The sequence below is a fragment of the Theropithecus gelada genome, chromosome 1 (genome assembly GCF_003255815.1).
Source record: "Theropithecus gelada isolate Dixy chromosome 1, Tgel_1.0, whole genome shotgun sequence".
Lineage (NCBI taxonomy): Eukaryota > Metazoa > Chordata > Mammalia > Primates > Cercopithecidae > Theropithecus > Theropithecus gelada.
This window is the reverse complement of record NC_037668.1, coordinates 6,931,287-6,949,800: the sequence shown is the minus strand read 5'-3', so window position 1 is coordinate 6,949,800 and position 18,514 is coordinate 6,931,287. Positions and strand designations below refer to the sequence as shown.

General features: G+C 39.6%; 2 protein-coding genes across 8 annotated transcripts in view; both read left to right on the top strand.

The window, feature by feature from the left end:
• The window catches only part of CSDE1 (cold shock domain containing E1), a 40,693-nt gene extending 37,772 nt beyond the window's left edge, over window positions 1–2,921 (top strand). For all 6 annotated transcript variants that reach the window (XM_025377375.1, XM_025377367.1, XM_025377377.1 and 3 more), the window contains 3 exons: window positions 80–243; window positions 1,104–1,236; window positions 1,621–2,921. In XM_025377375.1, coding sequence (XP_025233160.1) covers window positions 80–243; window positions 1,104–1,236; window positions 1,621–1,668 — 345 coding nt within the window. In that variant the 3' untranslated portion in view covers window positions 1,669–2,921. The remainder of the gene's footprint in view (window positions 1–79; window positions 244–1,103; window positions 1,237–1,620) is intronic.
• NRAS (NRAS proto-oncogene, GTPase) lies at window positions 2,467–15,535 on the top strand. 2 transcript variants are annotated; one of them, XM_025377391.1, is made up of 7 exons: window positions 2,467–3,179; window positions 3,663–3,790; window positions 6,174–6,352; window positions 10,280–10,439; window positions 11,352–11,475; window positions 11,816–11,854; window positions 11,958–15,535. In XM_025377391.1, the coding sequence occupies exons 2-5, from the start codon at window positions 3,680–3,682 to the stop codon at window positions 11,469–11,471; spliced, it is 570 nt and encodes a 189-aa protein (XP_025233176.1). In that variant the 5' UTR covers window positions 2,467–3,179; window positions 3,663–3,679; the 3' UTR covers window positions 11,472–11,475; window positions 11,816–11,854; window positions 11,958–15,535. The 2 variants fall into 2 exon arrangements, with proteins under 2 accessions (XP_025233176.1, XP_025233173.1); XM_025377388.1 differs by having other exon boundaries at window positions 3,075–3,183.
• The last annotated feature ends 2,979 nt before the right edge of the window (window positions 15,536–18,514 follow it).

The window sequence follows — 18,514 nt, the reverse complement described above, 5'->3', positions numbered from 1 at the left end:
AGGGGCAGGCATTGTGCTTCACTCAGAGTGAGGTGTGGCATGTCCTCTCTTTTTTACCTACTTTTTTTTTTTTTTCCAGTTTGGCTTCATTAACTATGAAGTAGGAGATAGCAAGAAGCTCTTTTTCCATGTGAAAGAAGTTCAGGATGGCATTGAGCTACAGGCAGGAGATGAGGTGGAGTTCTCAGTGATTCTTAATCAGCGCACTGGCAAGTGCAGCGCCTGTAATGTTTGGCGAGTCTGGTGAGTTGTTGTTGTGGTTTGATTAGTAACTACCCTGGAGTGTCTCAACTTCTGTAGTCTCTGTTTTATCACATTTCTTTACTTTTCTGTGCCTTGTTTTTTCCCCTTTTGCCACTTTTTATTTACTTCCTACTTCTAGTCTAATACAAAAAGATTGTGTAGTACATGTTTTTTAAAATTTTTGCCAAATTCCTTTCCTTCCATTAAGTCATTTCTAGGTTATATGCTACTTAAAATTCTAATACTTTAGTCATCCTGATTCATAATGCCGCTTTGCTTCTCTGCCGCCCAGAGACACAGTCTCACAGTCTGACTCTGTTACCCAGGCTGTAGTGCAGTGGCGCTATCACAACTCATTGCAGCCTCAACCCCCTGGGCCTAAGCAATTCTCCCACATCAGCTTCCTGAGTAGCTGGGACTACAAGCATGCGCCACCACACCCAGCCACTTTTATTTTTTGTGGAGACATGGTCCCACTATTTTGCCCAGGCTGGTCTCAAACTTCTGGGCTCAAGTGTTCCTCCTGCCCTGTCCTCTCAAAGCACTAGGATTACAGGTGTTAGCTACCACATCTACTACCTTGTTTTTTATGCATCTGTGGAACGGGTCATTCTGATGGCATTCAAGTCTAGGGTCTGCAAATGATTCCTTCCATTCCTATTAAGCTGGAACCTTGAGTTGGGGATAATAATACATAAACAAACTTGTCTATCTTGTCTTTCTAGCTAGGTAGATGAGGCAAGAGTCCCGTCATTAAAAGTGAGTCATTTGGGCAGTTAGGTGGAAAACACACTCCTTTGCAAGTGCTTGCTGTCTGCCTACCAAGTGTGGTTTCTTCTCGTCTTTTGACTTCATTACAGTGAGGGCCCCAAGGCTGTTGCAGCTCCTCGACCTGATCGGTTGGTCAATCGCTTGAAGAACATCACTCTGGATGATGCCAGTGCTCCTCGCCTAATGGTTCTTCGTCAGCCAAGGGGACCAGATAACTCAATGGTATGAGGGCATACAAGGCTTGGGGGAGGCCAACTGATAGACCTACATACAATATGTGGTCCTATTTAAACTATAGGTCAGGAAATGAAGCAGGGAGACTTGCATATTGCTTATAACTAGTTAGGACTTTCTACACATTGGTTCAGCCCGTAACGTAATGGTTGCTTACAGTAAGAAGCACATTTCTTTTCTTGATGCTCTGAAGATAGTTTAGGTAATGGGTCAGGAGGGCTTACTGTGGATTTTCTCCTCTAGAAAAGAATTAGTAGTACATAAGATGATTTAAAATAATGCTTTTGTAGTTTCATTTCGGAATAGTGAATGTACCGTGATTGTTGTGCACTCAAATCATTAACTGCAGGGTTTTTTTTTCCCCCCCCACAGGGGTTTGGTGCAGAAAGAAAGATCCGTCAAGCTGGTGTCATTGACTAACCACATCCACAAAGCACATCATTAATCCACAATGATCAAGTTGGGGGGAATCTGGTGAAGGGTTCTGAATATCTCCTTCTTCATCCCTCCCGAAATCTGAAATACTTATTCTATTGAGCTATTACACCAGTTTTAACACCTTTCTCGTGTTATGTTTAAAAAAATAAATAAATTTAAGAAAACCATTTTAAAATAATGCACAGTTGCAGCCTGGAAAACTTAAGGTGGCGCCTTATAGTATCAATTTTAGGAGCTTTATTTGGTGCATTTAACGCAACTGGTAATTGCAAAATCCACTTCGCCTGTGTTAAGTGAAAAATATAGACTGTTATCTTGTTGGCCCTATGAAATTCTGCACTTTTCATTATATACTCTACCTTCATTAATTACTTCTGGCAAGATGTTCTGCCTTAGCACTCAGTTGCGTTCTTTTTCTTTTTCTTCCTGTTCATTATGCTTTAATTCTGAGGACCATATGAGGGTAGAATATATTATCTTTTAAAAATTACAAAGATTTGTATAGGCAAACCATTTCTTAAAGTTGATGGCCAAATTTTAAAATGTTATTTTTCATATCATTTATAATCTTGTCACAATCCACTTAAAGAATTTTGGTTATATTTCAGTGAAAATTATCTTACAGAGTAGGTTTTTTTTCGTGGGTTGGGGGGTAACTTTACTACAATTAGTAAGTATGGTGCAGAATTTCATGCAAATGAGTGCCAGCAGTGTGATAATTTAAACATATTTAAACAAAAACAAAAAAATGAATGCACAAACTTGCTGCTGCTTAGATCACTGCAGCTTCTAGGACCCGGTTTCTTTTACTGATTTAAAAACAAAACAAAAAAATAAAAATAAAAAAGTTGTGCCTGAAATGAATCTTGTTTTTTTAATAAGTAGCCGCCTGGTTACTGTGTCCTGTAAAATACAGACACTTGACCCTTGGTGTAGCTTCTGTTCAACTTTATATCACGGGAATGGATGGGTCTGATTTCTTGGCCCTCTTCTTGAATTGGCCATATACAGGGTCCCTGGCCAGTGGACTGAAGGCTTTGTCTAAGATGACAAGGGTCAGCTCAGGGGATGTGGGGGAGGGCGGTTTTATCTTCCCCCTTGTCGTTTGAGGTTTTGATCTCTGGGTAAAGAGGCCGTTTATCTTTGTAAACACAAAACATTTTTGCTTTCTCCAGTTTTCTGTTAATGGCGAAAGAATGGAAGCGAATAAAGTTTTACTGATTTTTGAGACACTAGCACCTAGCGCTTTCATTATTGAAACGTCCCGTGTGGGAGGGGCGGGTCTGGGTGCGGCCTGCCGCATGACTCCTGGTTCGGAGGCCCACGTGGCCGGGGCGGGGACACAGGCGCCTGGGGCGCCGACTGATTACGTAGCGGGCGGGGCCGGAAGTGCCGCTCCCTGGTGGGGGCTGTTCATGGCGGTTCCGGGGTCTCCAACAATTTTCCCTGCTGTGGTCCTGAATCTGTCCAAAGCAGAGGCAGTGGAGCTTGAGGTAAGTTTCTCGCATGCATAGTGTTTGGCTTTGGGCTGTGGAATGTTCAGGCATTTCACTGATGCCAGAAATCGAGCAGAATCTACCAGCTGGAGACAAAGGCCTTGGGCGGGGGTCCTTCCATTTGGTGCCTACGTGGGGAGATCTTTGGAGACAGAAGGGAGAATGGGAAAGAGTTGCGGCCTGGAGGCTTCCCGCTAGAGCTGAGAAGGCTTCGGGGAGTAATAGGAAGGGGGATTTCCATTGCTTAGGCGAGGGCGGGGCCCAAGGACTGTTGAAAAATAGCCAAGGGTGGGGGTTGCTAGAAAACTGTACTCCAGAAATGTGATGCCGACATTGGTCCGGTGTTTTTGCGTTCCCGAGTCACTTTAAGAACCAAATGGCAGGTCACGCTAGGGTTTTCATTTCCATTGATTATAGAAAGCTTTAAAGTACTTGAGCTGTGGTGCTCGCCGATTAACCCTGATTACTGGTTTCCAACAGGTTCTTGCTGGTGTGAAATGACTGAGTACAAACTGGTGGTGGTTGGAGCAGGTGGTGTTGGGAAAAGTGCACTGACAATCCAGCTAATCCAGAACCACTTTGTAGATGAATATGATCCCACCATAGAGGTGAGGCCCAGTGGTAGCCCGCTGACCTGACCCTGTCTCTCACTTGTCAGATCATCTTTATCTATATTCTTTATTAAAGGAATAAGAGGAGAGAAAGTAAAAGTTATTTTGGGTACTACATTCAGTTATGCAATAAGCTTAACGTGTTTATAGAGAACAGTTCATTTTTATTAGCTGCTGAAGTTTCTAAAACGTCCAGTTTTTAACAGTTCTGTAAACTTGCAAACTCAGTGTTGGGTCATTCGTGAGTTTCTTCATATATGACAGCTCTATTACATGAGAAACACAGGCCATAGTAGCGAGACTGTATGGGAGATAATAGGGTGGAGATAAAGGATTCAGAGATCTGAGTGTTCTTCAGTATTTATTTATTAGCTAGTTGAAGCAGCTGAGACCAGATGATTGGAGTAGCAAGAACTTGAGATTTTTAGTCTTTATGCCTAGGATTTTGGTCCCTGTTTGCAGTTTGTTTAGTTGTGTGATATTGAGCAAATGAATCTCTCTCAACCTCATTTTCCTCATGTATTATCATAAACTTGTCCTGCCTACCACACAGGGATGTTATGGAAAGTTAATATATTTAAGTTATTTATGAATGGTAAAGTACTATGTAATGGTACTTAGAGATTCTATTGTATTGTGAGGGTTCATGGTACAGATTGTCTTCAGTAAGTGGCATCTAAGGCTCTTTTTTTTTTTTTTTTTTTTTTTTTTTTTTTTTTTTTTGAGACGGAGTCTCGCTCTGTAGCCCAGGCTAGAGTGCAGTGGCCGGATCTCAGCTCACTGCAAGCTCCGCCTCCCGGGTTCACGCCATTCTCCGGCCTCAGCCTCCCGAGTAGCTGGGACTACAGACGCCCGCCACCTCGCCCGGCTAGTTTTTTGTATTTCTTAGTAGAGACAGGGTTTCACCGTGTTAGCCAGGATGGTCTCGATCTCCTGACCTCGTGATCCACCCGTCTCGGCCTCCCAAAGTGCTGGGATTACAGGCTTGAGCCACCGCGCCCGGCCCTAAGGCTCTTTAAATAAAGGTTTTTGCCGGACGCGGTGGCTCACGCCTGTAATCCCAGCACTTTGGGAGGCGGAGGCGGGCAGATCACGACGTCAGGAGTTCAAGACCAGCCTGATCAACATGGTGAAACCCCATCTCTACTAAAAATACAAAAATTAGCTGGGTGTGGTGGCACGCACCTGTAATCTCAGCTTCTCAGGAGGCTGAGGCAGGAGAATCGCTTGAACCGGAGGCAGAGGGTGCAGTGAGCCGAGATCACGCCACAGCCCTTCAGCCTGGGCGACACAGGGAGACTCCTTCTCAAAAAATAAATGAATAAATAAATAGATAAATAAACAAATGGTTTTGTAATTTTGTTCAGTTTAGAAATGCCTAACTTTAGAGATTATTTTAATCAACACCTGGCCTCCCTACCATCTGGCTACTAGTGTTTAATTGATGCAAACTAACTATAAAAAAATTGGTTGCTAACCCTTGGCAAAATCTTTATTTCCAGCTTAACAGCTTTAATATTTTACATGAAATGTTTAATATTTTAATTAAATATTTTTAAATGTTTGATTTATTGAGCAATTTACATAAGTAAAATTCATAAATTTTATGTCTAGAACCCAGTGCTTTTTGCGTTTTTATATAGTCATGTAGCTACCACCCAGATAACCGCATAGAGCACTTCCAATACTCCAGAGACTTCTCCAAGTGTGATGACATTAAAATACAAGTAAAGGGCCTGTTGCCGTAAAACCAAAATGAAAGTTTTTTTTTTATATGATCTATGCCTGTCTGTCTTCCTGAGAAATTAATCATAACTATACCTTGTTTGGAACCTTTAAGAATTTGATTCAGGAATATTTCCCAAAGGTACGTCTGTCATGAGAAAAAAAATATTTAGTGTTATAACCTTCTCTGAAACAAAAGGTATTTGTTTATTTAGTCATAAACACAAATGATGTATATAGGGCCAGGTTATAATTGGTGAAGGTATGTTTAGATTTCTTAAAGTAAAATAAACAGCACAAATAAAATAGTACAGTTCATAGCTTAGTGAAATACACTAGGTACCTAATCTGTAGCCTCCTGGCTGCAGTAGAGTTGTCATTTGAGTTACCGTGTTTTTTTAATCTTTTCCAGGAACAGAGTGACCATCTTTATTTTCTGCAGGCATATAGAATTTGGTGGGTTTTCTTTTACATAGGGTGATATTGGATACTTTTTGTTTGTGATTTTATATTAGCAATTTGAGGGACAAACCAGATAGGCAGAAATGGGCTTGAATAGTTAGAGGCTTATTTGACCTTGACAATAGCATTGCATTCCCTGTGGTTTTTAATAAAAATTGAACCTCCCTCCTTCCCTTACCCTCCACACCCGCAGGATTCTTACAGAAAACAGGTGGTTATAGATGGTGAAACCTGTTTGTTGGACATACTGGATACAGCTGGACAAGAAGAGTACAGTGCCATGAGAGACCAATACATGAGGACAGGCGAAGGCTTCCTCTGTGTATTTGCCATCAATAATAGCAAGTCATTTGCGGATATTAACCTCTACAGGTACTAGGAGCATTGTTTTCTCTGAAAGGATGATCTTTGTGTTCTGAAGCTTTATAGGGAAATGAGGTTAACACACTAGGGAAGATAGAGCTTTTTAATTACAGGAAGAGTTGGTTTTAGGTTGTTTGACATTGAGAATCTAGGGTAATTACTGAAAGTTAATACTGGAATTTATTTTGCATAATATACTGTTACTATAATGTTTGATAATACATAAGTGAAGCTTGCCACTGGGAACAACTCGGAACCAGAGTTGTTGTAATTGGAGATCACAAAGGAATTTCAGAGAGGAAAACATCTCCAAGAAACATCTTTCACTATGTAATGGAAAAGATGGGCCAGGCACAGTGGCTCGCACCTGGAATGTCAGTGCTCTGATGCCAAGGTGGAAGGATCACTTTGAGCCCAGGAGTTGGAGACCAGCTTGGGCAACAGAGCAAGACCCTTTCTCTACAAAAATAAAAATAAAAAAATTAGTCACACATGGTGGCAGCTACTCGGGAGGCAGAGGTTGGAGGATCACGTGAGCTCAGGAGGTCGAGGCATGCTCACTCCACTGCACTGCTGCACTCCAGCCTAATCAACAGAGCAAGATTCTGTCTCCATAAAAAATTAAAAATAAAAAACAAAATGATAAAAAAAAGTAAATAGGGAGTACATAAAGATGAAAACAAAGCAAAGGAACATAAAGATAGACTTTGTCCATAGAACCATAAAGTTTCAAAGCTAGATTGGACCATAAAAATTTTAGTACAATATTCTTATTTTGCAGAATCAGAAAGAGTTCAGAAGGTGGTTTGTTAGGTTTTGGAGTCAGGATTGTTATTAGTAGCAGAGCCGGGACCAAAAACCCAAAGCTCCTTTTTCTTAGCACAGTGTTCTTAAACAGAGTAATATAATGGTTAAGAATAGGAATTCTACCTGGATTGAAACCTAGCTCTATTTAAATAATAATACCTACCTCATAGAGTTGTTGTGAAGATTACAGTTTTAATAAATATGCAAATCACTCAGAATAGTGCCTGGCACACAGTAAATGCAACTTAAGTGTTCTGCCTAAAGACTTGAGTCTTGGCTTATTTCCTGTCCATGTGAAGATGTCTGCTCTCAAAAGCAGATTGGTCCAAAACTGAATTCAAGTGTTCTTTTCCTAACCTGTTGTACTTCCCATTTTTATTGTCTAAAAGTAATAGCAGTACTTAATAAAATGCCCACACTTGGTGGCGTGCATCTAATAAATGTTTGTTGAATTTCTAGAAGTCATTTCTTTCTTACAAGAAATTTGTTCATTTTTCTGTATGCCTTACCTCAAACCAAAGAGTATTTAAAACATCTTATGAAAATGCATATAGTAGAGCAAGATAAAATTAATGAAAAATAGGCTTAAGTGAGACCAAAAAAATAAGGGTAAAGGAAATAAAACAAATTTAGGAATGAGCATATTATGTGATTGTGCATGAAGCTCCAATGACTTTCTAAAGGTGGACTACAATTTGGTCACTGTTGTGAAAAGGAAAGTAGCCAACTGAAAGATTCAGTATCTGTATGCTGAAAGCAGTTAAGTTGCTCAGAAGAAGCAGAATTATATTGCTACTAGAAGGAAATTTTCCCATGGATCCTCAAAGAGGCTTGTTTAATGTAAAAATCACTAGTAACCTAACAGTGACATGGTCCAGGTGCTTTAGGCTGTCTTATCCCTTAATGTAGGCTACTGCCATCAAGCATAGTTTTGCAAACAGCCAATAGAGTGTAGTTCAGATCCATGATCTTGTGGGTAATCCAGGGGTAGAATCTAGAACAGTACTGTGCAGTATGTAGTTATTTACAGTTAATTAAGATTAAATAAAATTTTAAAATTAGTTCCTTGACCACCAAATGCTCAATAGCTACTAGTGGCTACCATGTTGAACAGTACAGATATAGACCATTTCCATCATCACATAAAGTACTGTTGGATTGTGTTGGTCAAGACAGTCTAAAGCAATAGTTTCCCAGGTGTGGTGTGTCTTACATGTCATTGAAGGGGGCGTTGTCAGGAGTTCTAGATGCTTCAGCCTCCCTTTACTAAGAGCAGTTCTTAGTTTTCTGTTGTATAGGTTGGGCTTCCAGATACAATGTTTTGTTTTAGTTTTCCTTTTTTTTTTTTCTTTTCTTTTCTTTTTTTTTTTTTTGAGACTGAGTTTCGCTCTTGTTGCCCAAGCTGGAGTACAATGGTGCGATCTCGGCTCACTGCAACCTCCGCCTCCCGGGTTTGAGAGATTCTCCTGCCTCAGCTTCCTAAGTAGCTGGAATTACAGGCGTCCACCACCATGCCCGGCTAGTTTTTTTTTTTTTTATTTTTAGTAGAGATGGGGTTTCACCATGTTGGCTGGACTGGTTTCAAACTCCTGACCTCAGGTGATCCACTCACCTCGGCCTCCCAGAGTGCTGGGATTACAGGTGTTAGCCACCGTGCCCAGCCTGTTTTAGTTTTTTTGAGGAGGAGTCTCCCTCTGTTGCCCAAGCCAGAGTGCGGTGACATGACACTCTCAGGGCTCAACCTCTCAGGGATCTAGGGATCCTCCCACCTCAGCTTCCCGAATAGCTGGAACCACAGGCACATGTGCCACCATGCCCAGCTAATTTTTGTATTTTTTGTAGAAGCAAGGTTTCACCAGGTTACCCAGGCTGGTCTCAGACTCCTAGGTCAAGTGGTCCTCCCACCTCAATCTCCCAGAGTGCTAAGACTATAGGTGGGAGTCACCATGCCCAGCTTCATCTATAATTTGTTTGAAGAAAATGTTTGAGCACCACCCATCTTCAAAAGTGATAGATTGCCTTCCATTAAATACTGTCACGCCAGTTATTAGCAGCAGTGAGCTTCACTTTTTATACTTTAGACCTTAATCTGAGGAGTGATTTCTAGTTGCCAATTAAATCCAGAGCCAAGTTCTTTGGAGAATCCAGGAGCCTAACTAGGGCATCTGTCAGGATAAAATACCCATCCACTTCCAGTAGAAGGTGAGCTTGTACTTATGGCTTCCTGATGGCTGTTGCATCAAGTCTAAAGCAGTCTCCTTGATATACAACGTCTTCTCTAAGTGGTAGAAAAAAGCAAAAATACTAGAAGTTAATAGGGCTACATAAAATTTGCTAATTTCTTTTTTGCCCTAGCCATTTATTCCTTCCTGAAATCTTATCTTTCTTTCTCTTGCTCTTTCTCTCTCTCTCTCTTTCCTTTTCTTTTTTTTTTTCTTTTCTTTTCTTTCTTCCCTTTCTTTTCTTTCTTTTTTCCTGCTGCCCAGGCTGGAGTGCAGTGGAACAATTATGGCTCACTGCAGCCTCGACCTTTCTGGGCCCAGGTGATCCTCCCACCTCAGTCTCCCAATTAGCTGGGACTACAGGCATGCGCCACCACACCCAGCTATAATGTGTGTGTGTGTGTGTGTGTGTGTGTATACTTTTTTTTTTTTTTTTTTTTTGACAGGTGGGGATGGAGTCTCACTCTGTCGCCCAGGCTAGAGTGTAGTGGCGTGATCGTGGCTCGCTGCAATCTTCGCCTCCCGGGTTCAAGCGAGTCTCCTGCCTCAGCTTCCCGAGTAGCTGGGACTACAGGTGCCTGCCACCACACCTGGCTAATTTTTGTATTTTTAGTAGAGATGGGGTTTCACTCTATTGGCCAGATTGGTCTTGAACTCCTGACCTTGTGATCCGCCCACCTCAGCCAAAGTGCTGGGATTACAGGTGTGAGCCACTGCACCTGGCCCAATTTTTATATTTTTTGTAGAGACCGGGTTTTGCCATGTTGCCCAGGCTAATCTCAGAACTCCTGGGTTCTAGCAATCTGCCCTCCTCAGCCTCCCAAAGTGCTGAGATTACAGGCATGAGCCACTGCACCCAGCCTAATCTTGTTTTTCTTATATTCTGATAATATATTCCCGTTTTTAGGGAGCAGATTAAGCGAGTAAAAGACTCGGATGATGTACCTATGGTGCTAGTGGGAAACAAGTGTGATTTGCCAACAAGGACAGTTGATACAAAACAAGCCCACGAACTGGCCAAGAGTTACGGGATTCCATTCATTGAAACCTCAGCCAAGACCAGACAGGTATGGTACAGCTTTCAGCATTTGTGCAACAGTTTGCTCTAGGCGAGAGAACATCAGTTGATTAACTCTGGTAGAGATGTGATCCATGTTCATATTCTTTGTTATGCATTTTTTTCTTTTCTTCTTTTTTAGGCACAGTCTCACTCTGTCTTCTAAGCTGGAGTGCAGTGGTGCAATTTCAGCTCACTGCAGCCTCCGTCTCTTGGATTCAAGTGATTCTCCTGCCTCAGCCTCCCAAGTAGCTGGGACTACGGGCGCATCATCATGCCTGGCTAATTTTTGTGCTTTTAGTAGAGATGGGGTTTTACCATGTTGCCCAGGCTGGTCTCGAACTCCTGGCCTCAAGTGATCCTCCCACCTGGACCTCCCAAAGTGCTGGGATTACAGGCGTGAGCCACCACGCCCGGCCTGTTGTTAGGCATTTTTAATAGTGTTCTTTTTTTTAATCGCTTGTTTAAACCCAAAATGAATGTATTAATAGTCTATTATGGCATGTTTACTCCTGCATTAACATCCACAAATATTTCTTCTGAAGATCCTTGACTAAAAATATTTATAAACATTAGTTATTTCTCTGTCAAAACCAGCCCCTGTTTAGGGCTTAAGTCTCCTGAATGGAGTCTTTAGTTTAATGTAGTTTTGTTCTGTATGTCTCACATTACCCTTTTCCTTTGCCTGAATGTTTATTTGGCAAAATGTGCCATTTTTCTATCAGCCTGTTCATGTGATTCAATAGGAATGTGAAATTTAGTGTTCTCTTCCTTAAATCATCATATTTTATTTTATCAGCTATTCATTATGTAATTGGAATCTTATGTCCACATAAAGAGATACAAGTGCAAGAGAGCTTACAATTTGGATTGTGTCCGTTGAGTTAGCTCTCTCATTTTTTTTCATTTTTTCCTTTTATAGGGTGTTGAAGATGCTTTTTACACACTGGTAAGAGAAATACGCCAGTACCGAATGAAAAAACTCAACAGCAGTGATGATGGGACTCAGGGTTGTATGGGATTACCATGTGTGGTGATGTAACAAGGTAAGCATATGGTTTCTTGGCATAATTATAAATCTTAGTATTTAGTATTGGTCAATTTTTGGAGGAGTGTTAGTGTTATCGTCTATATGTTATTTGAGCTTCTGCCTATTCTTTACTGCATATTTTCCATATGGCATCCTTTCTGAAAGTACTGAGGTCTAAAGTATTTAAAACATTTGATTATTCTACAGGTATCTTTATATTTTTGCTAACATTAGAAATTATAAGACATTATTTATGAAATGTAGGCATACCCTATTCCTGGCAATGACCAGGAATTTGAAGGATCACTACTTTGAAACTAGATAATAATGACATGGTTTGTGTTCTTTGTTTACAGATATTTTTAAAGTTCTATCAGAAAAGAGCCACTTTCAAGGTAGGACAAGTTTGGAAATGTATTCTCATTCCTGTTAATTTCATATACTTGTTTTTCTTATACTCTGAATGTGTCACTTATACAAATTCTGTTTTTATTTCAGCTGCACTGACACCCTGGTCCTGACTTCCCTGGAGGAGAAGTATTCCTGTTGCTATCTTCAGTCTCACAGAGAAGCTCCTGCTACTTCCCCAGCTCTCAGTAGTTTAGTACAGTACTCTCTATTTGAGAAGTTCTCAGAATAACTACCTCCTCACTTGGCTGTCTGACCAGAGAAATGCACCTCTTGTTACTCCCTGTTATTTTTCTGCCCTGGGTTCTTCCACAGCACAAACACACCTCTGCCACCCCAGGTTTTTCATCTGAAAAGCAGTTCATGTCTGAAACAGAGAACCAAACCGCAAACGTGAAATTCTGTTGAAAACAGTGTCTTGAGCTCTAAAGTAGCAACTGCTGGTGATTTTTTTTTTCTTTTTACTGTTGAACTTAGAACTATGCTAATTTTTGGAGAAATGTCATAAATTACTGTTTTGCCAAGAATATAGTTATTATTGCTGTTTGGTTTGTTTATAATGTTTTCGGCTGTATTCTCTAAACTGGCATCTGCTCTAGATTCATAAATACAAAAATGAATACTGAATTTTGAGTCTATCCTAGTCTTCACTACTTTGACATAATTAAATCCAACTTTCACAGTGAAGTGCCTTTTTCCTAGAAGTGGTTTGTAGACTTCCTTTATAATATTTCAATGGAATAGATGTCTCAAAAATCCTTATGCATGAAATGAATGTCTGAGATACTTCTGTGACTTATCAACCATTGAGGGAAAGCTATATCTATTTGAGAGCAGATGCCATTTTGTACATGTATGAAGTTGGTTTTCCAGAGGCCTGTTTTGGGGCTTTCCCAGGAGAAAGATGAAACTGAAAGCATATGAGTAATTTCACTTAATTTTTACCTAATCTCCACTTTTTTCATAGGTTACTACCTATACAATGTATGTAATTCGTTTCCTCTAGCTTACTGATAAACCTACTATTCAATGAACTTCCATCTGTATTCAAATTTGGGTCATACCAGAAAGCTCTACATTTGCAGGTGTTCAAATATTGTAAAACTTTGGTGCATTGTTATTTAATAGCTGTGATCAGTGATTTTCAAACCTCAAATATAGTATATTAACAAATTACATTTTCACTGTATATCATGGTATCTTAATGATGTATATAATTGCCCTCAATCCCCTTCTCACCCCATCTTCTACAGCTTCCCCCACAGCAGGAGGGGCTTGATTATTTCAGTTGAGTAAAGCATGGTGCTAATGGACCAGGGTCACAGTTTCAAAACTTGAACAATCCAGTTAGCATCACAGAGAAAGAAATTCTTCTACATTTGCTCATTGCACCATTGACTCCAACTAGTACTTTTGCTGGGTGCCTGTAGTTAGCCCTGCAAGGAAAGAAGAGATCAGTTAGCACAAACCCTTTACCATGACTGGAAAACTCGGTATCACGTATTTAAACCTTTTTTTTTCTTTTAACCATGTAGAAACTCTAAATTAAGCCAATATTCTCATTTGAGAATGAGGATGTCTCAGCTGAAAAATGTTTTAAATTTTCTTTACTCATAATGTTCTTTGAAGGGTTTAAAACAAGATGTTGATTAAGCTGATGAGTTTGCTCAAAACAGGAAGTTGAAATTGTTGAGACAGGAATGGAAAATATAATTAATTGATAGTTACAAGGATTTGGAGGCTTGGCATTTTCATTTGCAGATAATACCCTGGTAATTCTCATGAAAAACAGACTTGGATAACTTTTGATAAAAGACTAATTCCAAAATGGCCACTTTGTTCCTGTCTTTAATATCTAAATACTTACTGAGGTCCTACATCTTCTATATTAGGAATTTTCATTTATTAAGCAAATGTCATATTACCTTGAAATTCAGAAAAGAAGAAACATATACTGTGCCCAGAGTATAATGAACCTGGAGAGTTGTGCTCCTTACTGCTAATTCTGGGAGCTTTCACAGTACTATCATCATTTGTAAACAGAAATTCTGCTTTTCTGTTTCTGCTCCTTCTGGAGCTGTGTTACTCTGTAATTTTCCTGAGGCTTATCACCTCAGTCATTTTTTTAGTGTCTGTGACTGGCAGTGTGATTCTTTTTCTTAAAAATCTATTAAATTTGATGTCAAATTAGGGAGAAAGATACTCATCTTGGGCTCCTGTGCCAATAGCCCTTGTATGTATATACTTACAGTTTTCTCAAGTATGTTCTAAGCACAGAAGTTTCTAAATGGGGCCAAAATTCAGACTTGAGTATGTTCTTTGAATAGCTTCTTAAGAAGTTACAATTAGCCGGGTATGGTAGCCCATGCCTGTAGTCCCAGCTACTTGAGAGGCTGAGGCAGGAGAATCACTTGAACCCAGGAGGTGGAGGTTACAGTGAGCGGAGATCATGCCACCACACTCCAGCCTGGGTGACAGAGTGAGACTTGTCTCCAAAAAAAAAAAAAAGTTACACCGAGGTGTGAATTTTGGCACAAAGGAGTAACAAACTATAGTTAAAAGCTGAATAACTTCAGTGTGATGTAAAATGTGGTTTTTAGGCTATGTTTGTGATTGCTGAAAATAATTCTAGTTTACCTCAAAATCCTTCTCTTTCCCCAGATTTAAGTGCCTGGCCAGCTGTCATAAGTTACATATTCCTTTTGGTTTTTTTAAAGGTTACATGTTCAAGAGTGTGAAAATAAGATGTTCTGTCTAAAGGCTACCATGCCTGGTCTGTAAATGAACCTGTTAAATGCTGTGTTTGCTCCAACAGCTTACTATAGAACGTTACTTAATACAATATCATACTTACTACAATTTTCACTATAGGAGTGTAATAGGTAAAGTTAATCTCTATTTTAGTGGGCCCATGTTTAGTCTTTCACCATCCTTTAAACTGCTGTGAATTTTTTTGTCATGACTTGAAAGCAAGGATAGAGAAACACTTTAGACATATCTGGAGTTTTTTCCCATTCCAGAACTTGTGAGCATAATCATATTTGCTTTATATTTATAGTCATGAACTCCTAAGCTGGCAGCTACAACCAAGAACCAAAAAGTGGTGCATTCTGCTTCTTGTAATTCATCTCTGCTAATAAATTATAAGAAGCAAGGAAAATTAGGGAAAATATTTTATTTGGATGGTTTCTATAAGCAAGGGACTATAATTCTTGTACATTATTTTTCATCTTTGCTGTTTCTTTGAGCAGTCTAATGTGCCACACAATTATCTAAGGTATTTGTTTTCTATAAGAATTGTTTTAAAAGTATTCTTGTTACCAGAGTAGTTGTATTATATTTCAAAATGTAAGATGATTTTTAAAAGCCTGAGTACTGACCTAAGATGGAATTGTATGATGAACTCTACTCTGGAGGGAGGGGAGGGTGTCCGTGGAAGTTGTAAGACTTCTATTTTTTTGTGCCATCAAATATAGGTAAAAATAATTGTGCAATTCTGCTGTTTAAACAGGAACTATTGGCCTCCTTGGCCCTAAATGGAAGGGCTGATATTTTAAGTTGATTATTTTATTGTAAATTAATCCAACCTAATTCTTTTTAATTTGGTTGAATGTTTTTCTTGTTAAATGATGTTTAAAAAATAAAAACTGGAAGTTCTTGGCTTAGTCGTAATTCTTATATTCACTAAAGCGCTAATACTAATTTCAAACTTTTGGATGTGACATTTGGAAGTGTTGGAATATCTGAGTTCCTTGTTTCATCATAATATAAAATATATCAAAGCCTGCTTTAAAGTATTACCCTGCGGATGATTCATAGCTATTTGTCAAATTTGCATACATTAAGATGCCATTGGAGCTCTTTTGTCTCGTTTTTGCATTACTGCACAATCTAGCAATCTTGGTATAGGTGGAGGAGCATTGATGCTAGGGGCTGGAGAACTTGAGGCCCAATATAATTTCACTACGCTGGCCCAGTTTCTTCACTTACAAAATTGGAGAGTTGAATTAGGATATATCAGATTTCTCAACCTTAAGGAGATTTTTAAAAGAATAATATCAAATCTAGGCATTTTCAACTAACACTGGAATACTGTAATTTTGGAGACCTTGGTTTACTCTACGAAAGACTTATCACAATTTTTCTTCTTCACTTTTTTTTCTTAAAAAGGAGGCAGGGAAGGTAGGTCATTAACATGTGGCTGAAGCAAGCTTGGGAAAACCAATTTTAAATGACAGTATTTTTTCTAGCTAGGACAACTAGCAAGAGTATAAATAATTGTAAAATGTATATGAAAAAGAAAGAATTATGGACTTTGTATCTTTCAAACTATCACATCATATAGAGGCCTGGGTGATAGTTTGAGAGAGAAACAAAGTCCACACTTCTGTTTCTTTTTCATACACATTTTACAAAATTTTGTTCCAATATTTGACCCTCTAATAACAGAAAAGAGGAAAGGATGTTTTCTGGTGAGAACTGCTAAATAGCAAAATAAAGCTAAGTAGCAAAATAAAGCTACGGAAATAATGAGAAGGTACCTAAAGAAACTTAATTATTTGGAATATGAGGGAACGTCCTGTGCATCTCTGTGCTATTAAGGTTTCTGTTCTCATAAGCAATACTTAAGGTCACTGAAAGGCCAACATAGTTGCATGAGTTATTTGATATCCATAAATACATGAGAAGAGGCCAAGAGGCCTTGCTAGTGATCATTTTGCAAAACTGAGCATGTCCAGCTCCATGAGAGCACAGAGAGAATCAATGTCCAGTTTCCAAGTGGGAAGGGTATGCTTTGTAATACTTTTAAAAGTAACTGGGCGGTGAAATGTGACCCTTTACCTTAATAAAAGAGAGCTGGAACTTCAGGAACATACAAAATAGAGATAAACATTCTTTCCAGTTGCAAAAGGAATATAAGAGGGTTCAGATTCATGAACCAAGAGTTGAGTTGACCATTCTTATTTGCAGTTGTATTCTACCACATGATTTACTTCACACTTGCACCAAAATAGTCTATTATAAACTACTGATGTTGGCGGGGAGCAGGGGTGGGAATGGGGAATGGAGGGGAGGAATGAACTTAGTCTCTTACCTAGTATAAATTCAGATTACCATCAACTTGTAGAAGCCATATGAAGTAAAAATGGGTAGCACCTGCAATATTGGGTCTTAGAGTTGTATTAAATGTTTCTAAAGATAGAGGCAGCTACGTGCCTGATAGGGGAGGATGTGGTTGTAGCTAGCAGTTGCCTACTAGCAGGCTCCTTTATTTGCAGCAGCCTGAAATACCCAGGTTAGGAAAGGCAATCTTCCCGAATGGATGCTGTGGACATGATACAATTGGCGCTATCGATACTTTCTGTAGGAGCTTGAAATGTGTGGATTATAATTCAGTCTGAAAGAAAACTTGCACATTATTTGAAAACATTTTCTTGTAAATCAATTCACATTTACAACTGAGACCCAACATTCCTGATAGGAATATTTTTGTAAATCAATGGTATAAAGTGTAAAGACATGTTGAAAGTTAGATCAAGCGATCTTTTAAGTGTATGCTTGTTTTGCCTGTGAAGCTGAGGAGTTTGACATTTACTATTAAAGTCCAAAATGAAACTAGCATGGCAAATGAAGTGATCCTCCCACCTTGGCCTCTGAAAGTGCTGAGATTCCAAGTGTGAGCCACCATGCCCAGCCTCAAACTAAATCTTGAATGAAAGCCTGAAATGAAAGAGATGAACGTGGAATTAATCTGGTGTGAAACTTGTTGGGAACTCCCACTTCTTCCCAACCTTTTCTTCACCCTACCTCCTCCTCCTTCCTTGAAGTTGGGGGACAAGGGAGGAGGAGCAGAACCACAGCCATTCAGCCTCTCCTAAAAGTCTCCTTTATACTCCAAGGACTGAGCAGCATGGCTTAAAAACTACTAGTGACTGCGCATGGTGGCTCACGCTGTAATCCCAGCACTTTGGGAGGCCAAGGTGGGAGGATCACTTGAGGCCACACTTGAGGCCACACTTGAGGCCAGGAATTCAAGACCAGCCTGGGCAACATAGCAAGACCCTGTCTCTACAATGTTTTAAAACTTAGCTAGCCCCGCACCTGTTGTAGTCCTAGCTATTCAGGAAACTGAGGCAGGAGGATCACTTGAGCCCAGGAGTTTGAGGCTGCAGTAAGCTATAATGGCACCACTGCATTCCAGTTTGGCCCACAGAGTGAGACCCTGTCCCTAGTGGGGGGAAGAAAAGATTTAGTTTAAAAAAAAGATTTCATAAGCAAAAGTATAAAAACCACTTGACTTCACCAATCTACTTCTACGACTATCTATCAAAGTGGGAATCATTAGATCACAACCTCAAGTCTAGTCCAGATCCCAATATTCTATAGACACAATCATGTTCATTGCACTCTACATAATAGTGAGATGGTGTATAATATAGTGCTTAAGAGACCCCATTCTGGAGCCAGAATACCTTGCCTTGAATGCCCCTTCTACCACTTATTAGTTGTCTGACCTTGAGCAAGTCAACCTCTCCATACCTGAAGTTTTTCAACTGTAACATGGAAGAAATAATAGTTCTTCAAAAGACTATTGTGAAAATTAGATAAGTTAATATATAGCAAAAACAACATCAACAAGAAACAAT